General features: G+C 43.4%; 1 protein-coding gene and 1 long non-coding RNA gene across 2 annotated transcripts in view; one reads left to right on the top strand and one right to left on the bottom strand.

The window, feature by feature from the left end:
- The window catches only part of LOC138261282 (uncharacterized), a 105,457-nt gene that overhangs the window by 701 nt on the left and 91,151 nt on the right, over window positions 1-13,605 (bottom strand). The window lies entirely within an intron of this gene.
- The window catches only part of STEEP1 (STING1 ER exit protein 1), a 57,973-nt gene that overhangs the window by 37,628 nt on the left and 6,740 nt on the right, over window positions 1-13,605 (top strand). The window contains exons 3-5 of the mRNA XM_069210075.1: window positions 498-539; window positions 7,632-7,770; window positions 11,952-12,041. Of these exons, the coding sequence (XP_069066176.1) occupies window positions 498-539; window positions 7,632-7,770; window positions 11,952-12,041 (271 nt within the window). The remainder of the gene's footprint in view (window positions 1-497; window positions 540-7,631; window positions 7,771-11,951; window positions 12,042-13,605) is intronic.

The raw sequence follows: 13,605 nt of genomic DNA, 5'->3' as shown, positions 1-13,605 counted from the left end.
TATTTTACACAATCTACCTTCAATTCTACATAATCTTTCTTACTTTGTAGGGCATAAGGGGTTAGTAAGACCAAAGTGCAGGCTTTTATCATATTAGTAGTGCTGGATTTACACATACTCACGATTTGCCTTTATGCACTGATTGAAGAAACAAATCCACTCCTTTTGAGGCCCATCAAGACTTCAAGGTTTCCATTTCTCTGAAGAAATGCTCATGAAGGTGAGCTGTCCAGCTGATTGGCCGTTCTAGTTTTCGCTTCACTCATGAGCCTTTCTCCTTAAGCCTCGAGCCTGATACTCTGTAGAGTAAGCATGTCCAACACCTAAGATTTTCAACTGTGACCATGTGGCCTTACCGATCAGGGCCCTAGTCTTTGCTTTGTACAAACTGTTCTTGCCAGTTGCTGGTGGGACCATCTTCCTTTGTATTTATGAAATGTTACACGATTTGTTTTTATCTTTGGCTAATGCTGCCCTATTCCTTCATTCTTTTCTAGGCCAGAAGGCATCGAGCGACAGTACAGGAAGAAGTGTGGCAAGTAAGTGATTGCCCACAGGTTCGTGCAGCTTCAGCGCAGCTTTTATGTGCAGTGTCTTTCGTTTTCACCATGTGCAACTCAGAGCGTTCCCAGTGCATTAGTAAATGCAAGAGTTTTCCCATCTTTGCAAACATTTCTAGTGCAGATCATTATTTCTACAGTGTCTGGAAAGTTGCTGCGTGTGGGTGATGCCATTTGTAAGTGGTAAAGAAGCCTAATGTCCTATTGTTCGCTAACATTGCCTATGTTCTGTCCCCACTATAAAACATAACCTGCCTAAAAGGTTCTAACAGCATAAGAACCCACACTGTCTTCTGATCTGGGTAGTTGTGCCTTAATACTGAGCACTTCAATTTAAAGAAGAATCCTTTTCCAGTAAAACACGTTTAGAAATGGGGTCTCTAGATGGCAGTGGTTTGCACCCTGTCCAAGTATGGACCCTCACTCTAGTCAGGTTAAGGGATCAAAATGACAAACATCCAACATAAAGATACGAATTTTCAAAGGTTAAAGCTTATTATAGCTCTTAGAAACACAATAGCTCCAAGTGAGGCTATCACGGCGTCTTGACGGAGTCGCTTCCAACAGTCTGACGCCACTCGCGATGGATTGCAGCTGGTAATGGAGTCGCATGGACCCCGGGTAGTGTACCTTGGAAAAATTAGGAAACCAAGACGTCTGGGAGGTGAGGCATCACTGGAGCTGGTGTATCGTCAGTTCCTTACTACTACAGGGGAAGTGAGGCGTTGGTTCCTTACTGATAGCAGGGGAGTTGAGGTGTTGGTTAATTACCGTTGCGGGGGAGGTGATGCAGCGTCAGTGGCGAGGCGTTGGTTCCTTACAACAAGGCGGGGTCGATGAATCCAGCAGGTCAAGAGGCAAAGCATCAACTTTGCGGTGTTGCAGTCACACCACGGGGCCACAGACGTGGCACTCTGCACTCACACTGTGGCGGGACTTCAGAGGTGCTGTGGTGGTGTCCAGCCAGTGTTGCAGGTCGTGGCCGTTGCACTCAGAGGGGACCACGGCTCCGTTGCAGGCATCGTCGTGGAGTCTGAGAGTAGCACTGGTTCTGAAGTTCCACTGGAGTCGATGTGCTTATTTTCTTCTTGGTTGCACCAGAGCTCACTTCCAGGGTCCCAGGAACTGGATTTGGCACCACTTGGCAAATCAGGACTCTCCGCAATAGAGCCCGAGCACTGGCTGGTGAAGTCTTTGACGGCACTGAGATTTGTTAACAGGAGACAAGCTCAGTTCAAGGACTTTGAGAACCTTGGAATGCAGGATGTAGAAAGCAAAGTCCAGTCCTTTCACTCCCAATAGAGAAGCAGTAAGCAGCAGGGCAGCACAATAAAGCAACAGGTAGAGTGGCAGTCCCTCCTGACAGAATGTCCTCTATCCAGAAGTGTTTTAACTATGTGGTGTCAGAGGTCCAGTACTTCTACCCATTTCTGTCTTTGAAGTAGGCAAACTTCAAAGGGAAGTCTTAGTAGTGCACAAGACCCTGCCTTTCCTTGCTCTTCCCTGCCCTGGCCCCAGACATTTGCCAGGGGGGTTGGAGATTGCTTTGTGTGAGGACAGGCACAGCCCTATTCAGGAGCAAGTGTCAGCTCCTCCCACCACTCTAGCTCAGAAGACCCATCAGCCTGGTGATGGGCCATCAGGATATGCAGGGCACATCTGAGCTCCTTTTATGTGACTGTCTAGAGTGAATGCTGAAACAGCACAACTGTCATCCTGACCCATACCTGTCTGTGCCTCTGCCTGTCTGCTGAATACAGACTGGTTAAGAAAGAAAATTCCCATGTTATAAAAGTGCCATTTTCAGACTTGCAATTCAAAAACCAACTCCACCAAAAGATGCATTTTTAAATTGTGAGCTCAAAGACTCCAAACTCCATATCTCTTATCCGCTCCCACTGGGAAATCACACTTAAAATATATATATTTCAAGGCATTCCCCATATTACCCTATGGGAGAGATAGGCCATGCAATAGTGAAAACCTAAATTAGCAGCATTTTACTATTGGGACATGTACAATACACCATACCATGTCCTACCTTTTAAATACCCTGTACCCTGCCCATGGGGCAACCCTCGGCCTTGCTTAGAGGTGGCTTAGAGGTAATAAAGGGGAAGTTTTGGGCCTGGCAAGTGATTGCACTTGCCAGGTCTAAATGTCAGTTTAAATCTGAACACACAGACACTGCAGTGGCAGGCCTGAGCCATATTTAACCCCTTCGCTGCCAGGCCTTTTCCCCCTCAGGTGGCAGGATTATTTTTGGCTATTTGGGGCAGTTCGCGCTTAGGCCCTCATAACTTTTTGTCTACATAAGCTACCCATGCCAGATGTGCGTCCTTTTTTTTCCCCAACATCCTAGGGATTCTAGAGGTACCCAGAGTTTGTGGGTTCCCCTGGAGGAGACTAAGGAATTAGCCAAAACACAGCAAAAAGTTTGTGGTAGGAATTTTGTAGATTCCGGAAGGTTCAATCACAAAAATGTGGGGAAAATGTGTGTTTTTCAGCAAAGTTGAAGGTTTGTAGGGCATTGTGGGTAAGAAAATGGTGCGGGGTGCATGTGAAGCACTCCACCCTGGACTCTCAGATGTTTAGTTTTCAGATGTCTCTAGGTCTCGTAGCTTTTTCTACAAGGCAGTGTCCCAAAGTCAAAAAGTGTAGCCCTCACCATTCCAAGTGGGACAGTTTTGAGAGTTAGAAAAGCTCTCCAGTCCCAAATGTAAAACTAAAACCAAAAATAATGAAATTGTCCCCTTGCTTGTTGTGGGATTAGATGTTTTACTGTGCGGGGGAGAGCTGAAAGACTGTTACCCCCTTCAGTTGGGATGGGGGCATAACTATGCCCATACTTTTGGGAGCCACCACCCCATTGTTTTTCTGTGTTTTTTTTTATTTATTTTTATTCCCTGGCATCTAGTAAGTTTTCTGCCCCCTAATAGAAATAGTCCGACATGCCCTCAAGGGGGCAGAAATGAACTAAAATAAATTATCTTATTCCCCCCTGGGGAGCGACCCTTGCCAAAGGGGTCGCTCACCTTACTATAATAGCAAAAAAAAATCCCTGGTGTCGGGTGTCTAGTGGCATTCCTGCGGCACGATCGCTATGGGATGTGATCGTGCTGCAGGAATGCTCAGTGACATGAAAAGGGAAAGAAAAACCTTTCCTTCCCTTTTCATGCCTCTGACCTCCCCTGTCCCCGTACCGAGGAGAAACAATTCGGTTTCTCCTCAGATGCTTCCCGCGTGATGGGAGGTGACCTCTGATGAGGTCAACACGCAATTGCGCACTGATGTCACCAGAAATCACTGGGGGATGGGCGGGGGTGGACTGTACTAGGGACTTACTAGTAAATCAAATATGCCAATCACGGAGAAACCAATCACCAATACATTTTAGACAGAGAGGATATGCACCTTAGCAGTGATTAGCAGTGGTAAAGTGCCCAGAGTCCTAAAGCCAACAAAAACAGGTGGGGAAAAAATAGGAGGAAGAATGTAAAAAGTTTGGTTAGAACCCTGTAAAAAGGGCTAGGTCCAACAGAGTCAAACACTAAATACAAGATGTTTGAATTTAGTGAGTCAACCGTTTCTGGCTTTCAGGCAGTACTTACTACAAGGCAAGGGTTGCCCATCTACCTCTTTCTCGGTTCCTTGTGCCCTGAGACAGAAATGCGTGTAATAATTTTAATTGCAATTGTAGAATTGTGATGGAACATATAGCATTTTGAAGATATCAAATTATACACTTTTGGCTAGTAACAGCTGTCTTTGTTTTCAATCATCAAATGACAGACCAGACTAACCTCTTCTACATTAGTACCCTAGCGTCTTCACTTGTGCTGAAGTTAAAAATATTAGCTTCAATTGTGACTTGTCTTTCTTGCAAGTCGAGTCTTGACTTTCAAACCTGACACCTTGTGCTAAGTTTTAGTTATTGTTTATGTTTTTCCAATTAACATTCAGGTCTCTTGGCTAAAATACAACTGTGGATTGCTTTTTACCAGCTGCTGCTTTATTTTGAAGTCATTTATCAGTAATTTGGGTTCTGGTCTTGTTGCATGTAAATGCAGTGCTACTTAGGCAGGAGACGGAAAAGTTATTCGATCCTCTTGGAGCACTCTGTAATGCAGCTGCAAGCCAAGCACAGAGATGATGGAATGATTGTCTTTTTCTGCGGTGGCATTGATTGGCCACAAATCCTTAAAAAAAAAAAACACAAAGGTTTCTTACTATTTTACCAAACATGTCCTATTCAAACCTGATGTCTGTCTTTGAATCCGCTTTGTCAAGGACTGTCAAGGAGCCTTCCATAGAAAGATACCATAATTCTACGGCCATTGGCTACAGCAGTCTGCTTAGATGTCAAGAAAGCTCTATCCAGCAGGATGTGCAGGAACTGGTAGCGTTGCCCTAGCAGAAGCTCAGTTTTTCCAGCTTGTGTATTTGCCCTCTGCTACTGTAAACAATAACTATCTTCATTAAAATACTCCTCCACTTATTTTAAACTACCCATGATGTTGGGTAAGTGGTAAATTGAGATGTCAAAAGACACTTAGAGGTTCTAGGAATATCTTCCAGCTTCCCTGCACAGATTTACAGGAAGACTATCCGGCATTAGAAGATCCTCCTTTGCCTAGATGTGCATTGGCAACCAGAAGGCTGTTTCTTCGAGTTACTGTGCACAAGTTGTCATGGTTTCATACCTTGTCCTAATGTATGAGGCCTAAAAATATTTTACAGTTACCATTTAATTGTAGTGTATATTCTTTTGCAGAAGAGGTACTTACCCCAATGTAAAGCCGGGTCTGCACCATAAAATCCCACTGTTATCTGGTCTTTTCTGATTCAAGATTCTTTTACATGGTTAAGGAAGGGTGGGCTGCAGTCCTTTACAAGCTGATTCTGCTTAGTTTGTGGCTTTATCAGTCAGTCACTGTTTCTCAGTTGCCTCCTTGCTCCAGACATAATGGGCCACTTCTCTTCCTATGAGTGAACCACAGTAACAAGGGCATGTGTGTTCCATTTGGGAGCCCTTGTGCTGTTCTTGGGCATAAGATGAGGTATTGTTGTATTCCTACACAGCAGAAGTGTGTTGCTGATGTCCTAAAGCGCAGTAGGGAGACGGTCCAGGCAGTGTAGTGGGGACAGTAGAAATAAGGCTCCAATAGAAATTCCAATAGGCCTTAGCTTGTTATTAGGGGAGGCTGTTGATGGCTGTTGCCAAAAGCGTACTTCTCTTTCTAACTCTATAGTGGGTCCTCAAGGCTGGAAACTATCCTGCTGTGAAGAGCATCAGTGTACACAAAGACCTTTTCTGGAGAGCGGTTTGGAAAATACACTTGAAAGAATAGCCGCCCGGGTGACATCTGTTCCGAAAGGACAGATGGCTGTTCCCCATTATAACAACAATTGCCGGATGCTGTTTGTGCAACCTCCAAGACACTGTGCCTAAGGCAAATGGTACACTACTATCAAGAACAGTGCCTCAGGTATATTGTGTCCCTGCAACCAGAAACCGAGGTACTGAGGTGCACCCTACCACGCTAGCCAAAGATCCTGCTGTGGTAGCCCTTATGCTGCTGTGACTCCTGACCCTTGGCCCATCTGCTGCAACTAACCCAGGACTTGTCATCAGCCAAGATGAAATCAGTGTGTCACAACGTTCTTGCTCTAATCCTAATAGACTACTGTTGTTGGGTAGCCATTTTAGTTATAGCTTCATACGTGTTATTTTAGCAAACTAGGCTTGCCGCTGTGCACTTTAACCTAGACCTATTTTACTCCGCTTCGTTTTATTATTTTAACAGTAGCCACATTTGCGGTCTAGTTTTATTTTAATATTCTAGCTGTTCTTTGCTTAGGCCAGCACTGTGTTCTTAAACAAGGCATTTCTTTCACTGTGTTTTTCTCAAGGCTGCAGTGAGATAGGTTGCTGGCAAATGTGGTAACGCTTTGTCTCTAGTGTTCATAAAAATATACACACTCTTACGTAGGGATCCTTTCTTGGAACATCAGCTGTTTTATTATAAAAACACTACTTTGACCCAGGTACGTTAGAGGGAGATTCAACCAGATGACCACAACTGTATGCTGATCGCTGAGTGCTTCGCTACAGCTGCTTATGTAGACTACAGGCCTCTTGCTCAGGTATGAGGGATGATGTCTTCCCAGGGGGACCTGAAGGACAGAACTAGAGCTTAACATGCTGTGCTCTAACATAGCCTAAGTACGAGCTATTTTAATGATTCTAGTGACAATATGGTAGCCTTATTTTTATACTTCACTCTCCTTATCACAATTTTATTCCTGTCATGCTTCATCGTCCTAGTTATTACAGTACGTGCTTTATTATCTAAGATGCAGTTACTTCACTAAAACCTTATTGAAATATATACTGCCTCTGATTGTCCTTGTATATGTGAGACTAATGTAACTGAGAGAAACGGATGCGATCTGAGTGACCACGATTTCCCTGAGGAGCCCATTGTGTCATGCGCTCGGCTGCCCAATCATCCCTGTTCTTGGGTGGAGATTTGGCACTGCTAGTTAGCTGGAGGAAAACCCGGATTAGGCTGACAGGTGTCACCTGTAGTGGTTTCAGGCTCAGTCCCCCCACAGTGCAAGTGATTCTGCCGACCAAATCCAGTGGTCTCATTAGGATAATGGGAGCCTACGCAACACTATAATCCATGTTCACTTGCATGTGGTTACACACACATGCCACATTGGGAATGTAGCATGTTGATATTATCGCACTATAGGAATGTATTTAATTATTAACTTTGCTATAGTAAAATCAGAAATAATCTCTTTGGCCAATTTGCTAGTCGCAGACCTACATGTCAAGGGTTATAGTTCTGTTCCAGACTGAAAATACTCTTTTATAATGCATAGTATAGGCTCCACATTCTGAAAGACCAATAATTAGTAACAACATTGCCTGACTGTGGAGGAGCTTTTTCTCCATCCACATATGCCATCTGTCCTTAATTTAGGGTTACAATAGCAGAACGTAGTGCACCTTGCGTCATCTTCCATGGCTACCTGCTTACTTTACTCCTCCGTCTCCAGGTGTCAGTTGCTGCTCTTTTACCAGCACCTCCAGAAGAATGCCCCCGTTACATTCATAGTCGATGGGGCGCTGGTCAAATTTGGCCAGGGATTTGGAAAGACCAACATTTACACCCAGAAACCAGATCCACCGAAGAAGGTAAGAATGGCCTGAGCCACATAAAGTCTTCTTTTTTTCTCAGAGGAACTGGCTTTATGTTTGGGAAATCCTTAGCAAAGGCCACAAGTCACCAAAATTAAGGTATGCTTTGCAATCATTCAGGTTTATTTTTCAAATCCAGGTAACTCGCATGATAAAAAAGACTGGCATCAGAATTGCTTAGCAGTACCTGGGGTCTTGGTTCAAATAGGAATGCACTGAATTATTTGGACGTTTTATGTTGAGAGATAATGCGCTGGCCATCCTGTCTTATACTTCTGAGCCTCTCTGTTAGACAAAATTAACTATTTGACAGCGTATGAATATTCCATGAAATTTCTATTTTTAAGTTAATCATTTTGTTTAATAAGGAGGGTATGGTGTTCCTGCATCCTACCCTTTGCCTCGTAGTGCCTATATGCTTATATATGTCCAGATATCCATGGTATAGTTTTGCCTTGGTCTGTTCGGCCAGCACACATTTGCCTGTATGGGCTTCTGAATTCACCCACTTATGCGAGTAGGGCATTTGCACAGGGTTTGAGCCAGATCTCCACAGCTGCATCTCCCAACCGTCTCATTGTAGTTAGCAAATTTACAACATGGAGGACAGAGGTGAGAAAGTCATTTGAACCACAGCATCGTAGGGTAAAAGCTTCAGGGGTATTATATGGATTGATGTGATGTCTGGTCAAACAAACACTATGACCCCGGCAGTGAGTGTTAATGTGGCGGTATGACCGCCAACAGGCTGGCTGTACATACCGGCACATTATGAGATTGACTGCAGCCAACCCACCCCTTCTCCACTCAAACCGCCATGGCAGTATGAGCCGGCGGGCTGGAGATGTTTCTCCAGCCCGGCGGCTGGCATAGTACTGCAGGCGGCATTATGAGCCTGCCTTCCACCATGGTAAAACCATGGCGGTAGGCCCTTTCCTGTCTCCGGTAGGTGCCCTGCCCCCCCCCCCCCCCCACACTCACCTGACCCCCCCTACACCTCCCCTCCATCCAAACACCCTCACACCCCCTCTGATCCTCACACACGTACACACACCCTCTTATCCTCACACACATACCACCCACCCTCTGATCCTCACACACATACCACCCACCCTCTGATCCTCACACACATACCACCCACCCTCTCTGATCCTCACACACACACACACCCTCTGATCCTGACACAATCCCGACCACCCATACACACACACCCGCAGACAAGCACCACGCATTCACCCAATCACTCCCACTGGCATACATACATACATACATGCATTCATTCATACATACACTGGCGTACATGCATACATCCAGACATGCTCACTCACACACATTCTTACAACGATCACACTGACATGCAGACACACACTCACTTCACCATGCTTACACACATTCACTCTAACGCATACAACCACGCAAACAACACAACTACCCCCCTCCCCTCTCCCTGTCGGAAGCCTGACTTACCTTGAGTGAGGAGGTCTTCCAGCAGGGAACGGGAAGGGGCACTGCTACCGCCAGCAGCGCCCTGCCAGCAGAACACCGCCAGGCCGTATGAATTGTCATAATACGGCTGGAGGCGTTCTACTGGCGTGGCGGTGCTGGTGGTAGCAGCGCCAGCTTACCACCATCCACACCATGAACACTGCCCTCTTGTGGCGGAAGTCAGGCCGTGCTCATAATATGGTGGATGGATTGTAGCCGCAGTGACGGTATTTTGGCAGCCGTCACCGCGGCGGTAGGTGGTTTTTACCGCCAATGTCATAATGAGCACCTATGTCCGACCAGATATTAACTATATGCAGGCCTTTTTCAATAGTCTTATTTTATATCTGTTTTGCATTCATCGTGCTGCTTCACTACCAGCTTAAACTAGAGCATTTATCCTGATTAATTCAGGTCCACGGATCCTAAACTCCAATATAGACATATAGACTCTGCCGACATGTTTTAAAAAAGGACCTTAAACAATTGGCTCATTTTCATGACCTTCCACGAGCCATTAGATGGTGATGCTAAAGAGTGGTACTATTGATAACACAGCAGGGCTACTTCAAATGGATGGTCGATTGTCAAAGTTTTACTGTTAAAACGACTAGGATGTATCTGATTGATATCAAGGATGGGTGCTTCCTATTTCAATATTCTGTCCTGATGACCCGCCTGAATTAATTGTTGTTTTGGGGTCGAAATGTCAACATTGAATTCAGTAGGCTCACAACACCCATTGTTAGAGGTGTTTATCAGAGACCTCAAGCTTTTAACCACAGTTTGGTTTTAGTTTTCATGTAAATAGCACTGTAGCACTTATACTAACACACAATTTACTTGCACTGCTCCGTTTTACAGGAACACCTTGATTACTTTACTTTAAATTGTGGAATTTAAATTTCCAATAAATGTTATATATTATTTACAAACTTCCTTGGTACAGAAAGTTCTTTATGGTACAACCACTGTCGTGGAAGTTAATTCTTATTCTTCCCCAGGAGATACCAAAAATCTTTCTGTTACTTTATTTACTTACCCAGGTCCCAGGGTACTGGGTTGCCCCAATTTTTTTCAAGGGCACTAACCATAGGCAGGCCTTTTTCGATAGCTTTATTTTATACCTGTTTTGTATTGACTACTTCATCATTTAATAACATCTGTCACATGCTTGTCAGCGTTTGTAAAGCCCATAAGCAGCATTGCTATTGCGCCATTCTTGGAGTTTTACTATTTTCTTGGCCGCTGTCCTGTAGATATCAGACCCCTAGATCTGTTTTCAAATGTCAATGAAAAACATTGTCTATAATTTTCACTTTTTGAAGTAGACTGTTTGTTTTTATTATTGTCTCTTATGTTTTTCATTGAAAAATTGTTTTCCTTTTAATCCTTTTCCCTTCTCCACTTCCTTAGCTGTATTTAATTTTTGTGCATTTCCACCTGGCCCCTTCCTTATCCACCATAAATTTCAGTGTATGTCTGTCTCATATAGGAGCCTCCTCCGTGCCTTCTGCCACCCGAGTACTACTTGTCAGGATAAACTCAATTTTTAGGGTTTGTTTTCCATATATGTTGGTTCTGTATTTTTTTTCTTCAGCACATTACCATGAATTGCAGTTGTAGTGATGTTTCCTCTTTGGTGTTAACCAGAAAACATATCTTTCTCAAGTTACAGTTTCTCTTTTAAAAGTAAGAAGGGTGTAGAATGCAGACTCAAGGGAGGGGCAGGTGTAGTTTTCACAACTTGCACCTAGAAGTCTTTGCCACCTGGATAAAGTGATGGTACATTGTTTTTTTTTTTTTATTTTTTATTATTATTTTTTTGGTTCACATTCTACAAATACTAAGCAATCTTTCTTGCTTAATTGAGTGATATAAAATCTACTAATGCATTGAGTGCTTTTCATAGGTTGTGTTTGCTCTCCCATTAGTGTCAAATCACTTCACTGATTTACAACCTGTGCTACTGATGGCCCTTTTAATGAAAAATTAATCTTTTTTAAATAAGTTAAAGCACTTTATCTAGCTGCCAGTCGTAACTGTCCTCATCAACACAATCAAGATAACTTCCAAACCATGAAGGGTGGGAGCCATCACTTTTCATCACCGTGCATATCACTTACTAGCACCACGGTCTCTGGTAGATTAAATTCAACTCCAGAATCCTCCTGTGAAGCTGTATCTGTGCAGAACCTGCCTGTGTGTTTATTGAAAAGTTAATATACTCATTAATGGGTTATGATGTTCTTCACACTCTATGCACTTTAGCTTAGCAATGGTAGAAGTGTGTTTTGTTAACAGCATGGCAACTAAGGCATGCACACTGCTGACTTGGAGATGTTTTTAACCTTAAGATTGTCATTTGAACCGTTTAGTATTTACATAGAGGTAATCGGCTTATAGAGAATCACCTCTCAGATGTTTTTGACAGCAAACCATTGGGATCGTAGTAAACGTGCTTATTCTTCCATTTTTGTTTCTTCTCAAGGAGTCTGATTAACTCCTTTGCTCGAGTGTCATCATGATGGTTTCCAAAGCAGAGGTCTGCAGGACATTGAAGTCCGGGTTGTGGGTTGCTCCTCTACTTGTTTTTGCCTTTGTCTAGTGGTGCCATCTCATCTCTTCTCTTTTTCTCATAAGTGTCATTTCTGTTGTTTACTTGTCCTAATGCTCGATTTTCTATCTCCAAGGTTATGATGACCAAACGGACCAAAGACATGGGCAAGTTCAGCTCCGTCACTGTCTCTACCATCGATGAGGAAGAGGAGGAAATCGAAGCGGTAAGTGGGCTGTACCTCCTCCTTGTTTTACTCCTTTGGATTAAGGCTATATGTTCATGCTCCACTCCATTGACTGCTTTTTGCATGTTTCTCTGCCCCTTTCCTTTGTTGTATCTTTTCTCCTCCTTTCTGGAACTGAAGTAATTTAACAAGCTACATTTGTGCTCCGTTTTAAATTACCAACGAAATGCAAATGGACAAAACCTTAGGCCACATTTTGCACACACAGCATATTTGCCAACTCACCCATAATTGGTGGATGTTATGCTCTTTTTACTGATAACCAACAGAATGCTTTTTCATATACTTTAAGATGTTAACCACTTTTTACACCTTCAACAACAAAACAAAAAGTTTGTTCTCTTCATCGTGATGGAGTCACCCTCATGAACACACACAATCTCCAGTTTTAAGTCGGTAGTCTCACCGGTATGCATTAGTTACTCTTGACATCAGTCCTAATTTTAGTGACCTACACTACACAGATTCCTGAGATGAGCACATGACCTGCAGCTTTAGAGACATGCTGACAATCACATGGAGACTGAAACCGTCTCTAAGTGCATCATCCCTATACTCTACATTATTCAGCGATCTGCAGTGTCTCAGGAGTTTCATTGAGGTTCTGGAAATAAGCATCCATATCTTGTAAAAGTCTTCTTTACATAGTAGCACTGTATTACAACTATGAACCGTGGCTAAGTGTTCAGACATCCACTGATGGATAATCTTTTGTGAAGAGAGGCTTTGACGTTTCTCACAGATTTGTTGCAAAAGGCTTCTGGCTTAAGCCACAACCTACATTGAAACATACCTCTGCAATCCACATCAGGTGCACTCCAGGTCTTTTACTTTGTTAAACATGATGTACTGCTTGCATCTTAATCTTTACTGGCCGGTAAACCATGCATCTTCTACCGTGCATAGCCACACTTGCCTCCAGGGCTTATGCTATTTCCATTCTTTGCCCCGTTGTGTATACATACTGTATTTATATGCTGTTTATGACTATAGGCTCTTTCCTATTAATATTCTTTTTAAATATTCTATAAAAGCTAATGGAGTAATGTGAATAGTCTCTGTAGGAGGCTGGCCTGGCTTGTAGTGGGTACCAAGAGGTACTTACACCTTGCACCAGGTCCAGGTATCCCTTATTAGTGTATAGGGTGTCTAGCAGCTTAGGCTGATAGAAAAGGTAGCTTAGTAGAGCAGCTTAGGCTGAACTAGGAGGCGAGTGAAGCTCCTACTATACCACTGGTGTCATATGAACAATATCATAAGAAAACACAATACACAGCTATACTAAAAATAAAGGTACTTTATTTTTATGACAATATGCCAACGTATCTCAGTGAGTACCCTCAGTATGAGGATAGAAAATATACACAAGATATATGTACACAATACCAAAATATGCAGTAATAGCAATAGAAAACAGTGCAAACAATGTATAGTCACAATAGAATGCAATGGGGGCACATAGGGATAGGGGCAACACAAACCATATACTCTAGAAGTGGAATGCGAACCACGAATGGACCCCAAACCTATGTGACCTTGTAGA

This window comes from Pleurodeles waltl, chromosome 2_1, assembly GCF_031143425.1.
Source record: "Pleurodeles waltl isolate 20211129_DDA chromosome 2_1, aPleWal1.hap1.20221129, whole genome shotgun sequence".
NCBI classification, from domain to species: domain Eukaryota; kingdom Metazoa; phylum Chordata; class Amphibia; order Caudata; family Salamandridae; genus Pleurodeles; species Pleurodeles waltl.
The sequence above is the reverse complement of the archived record's forward strand: the minus strand, read 5'-3'. Positions and strand labels throughout refer to the sequence as shown.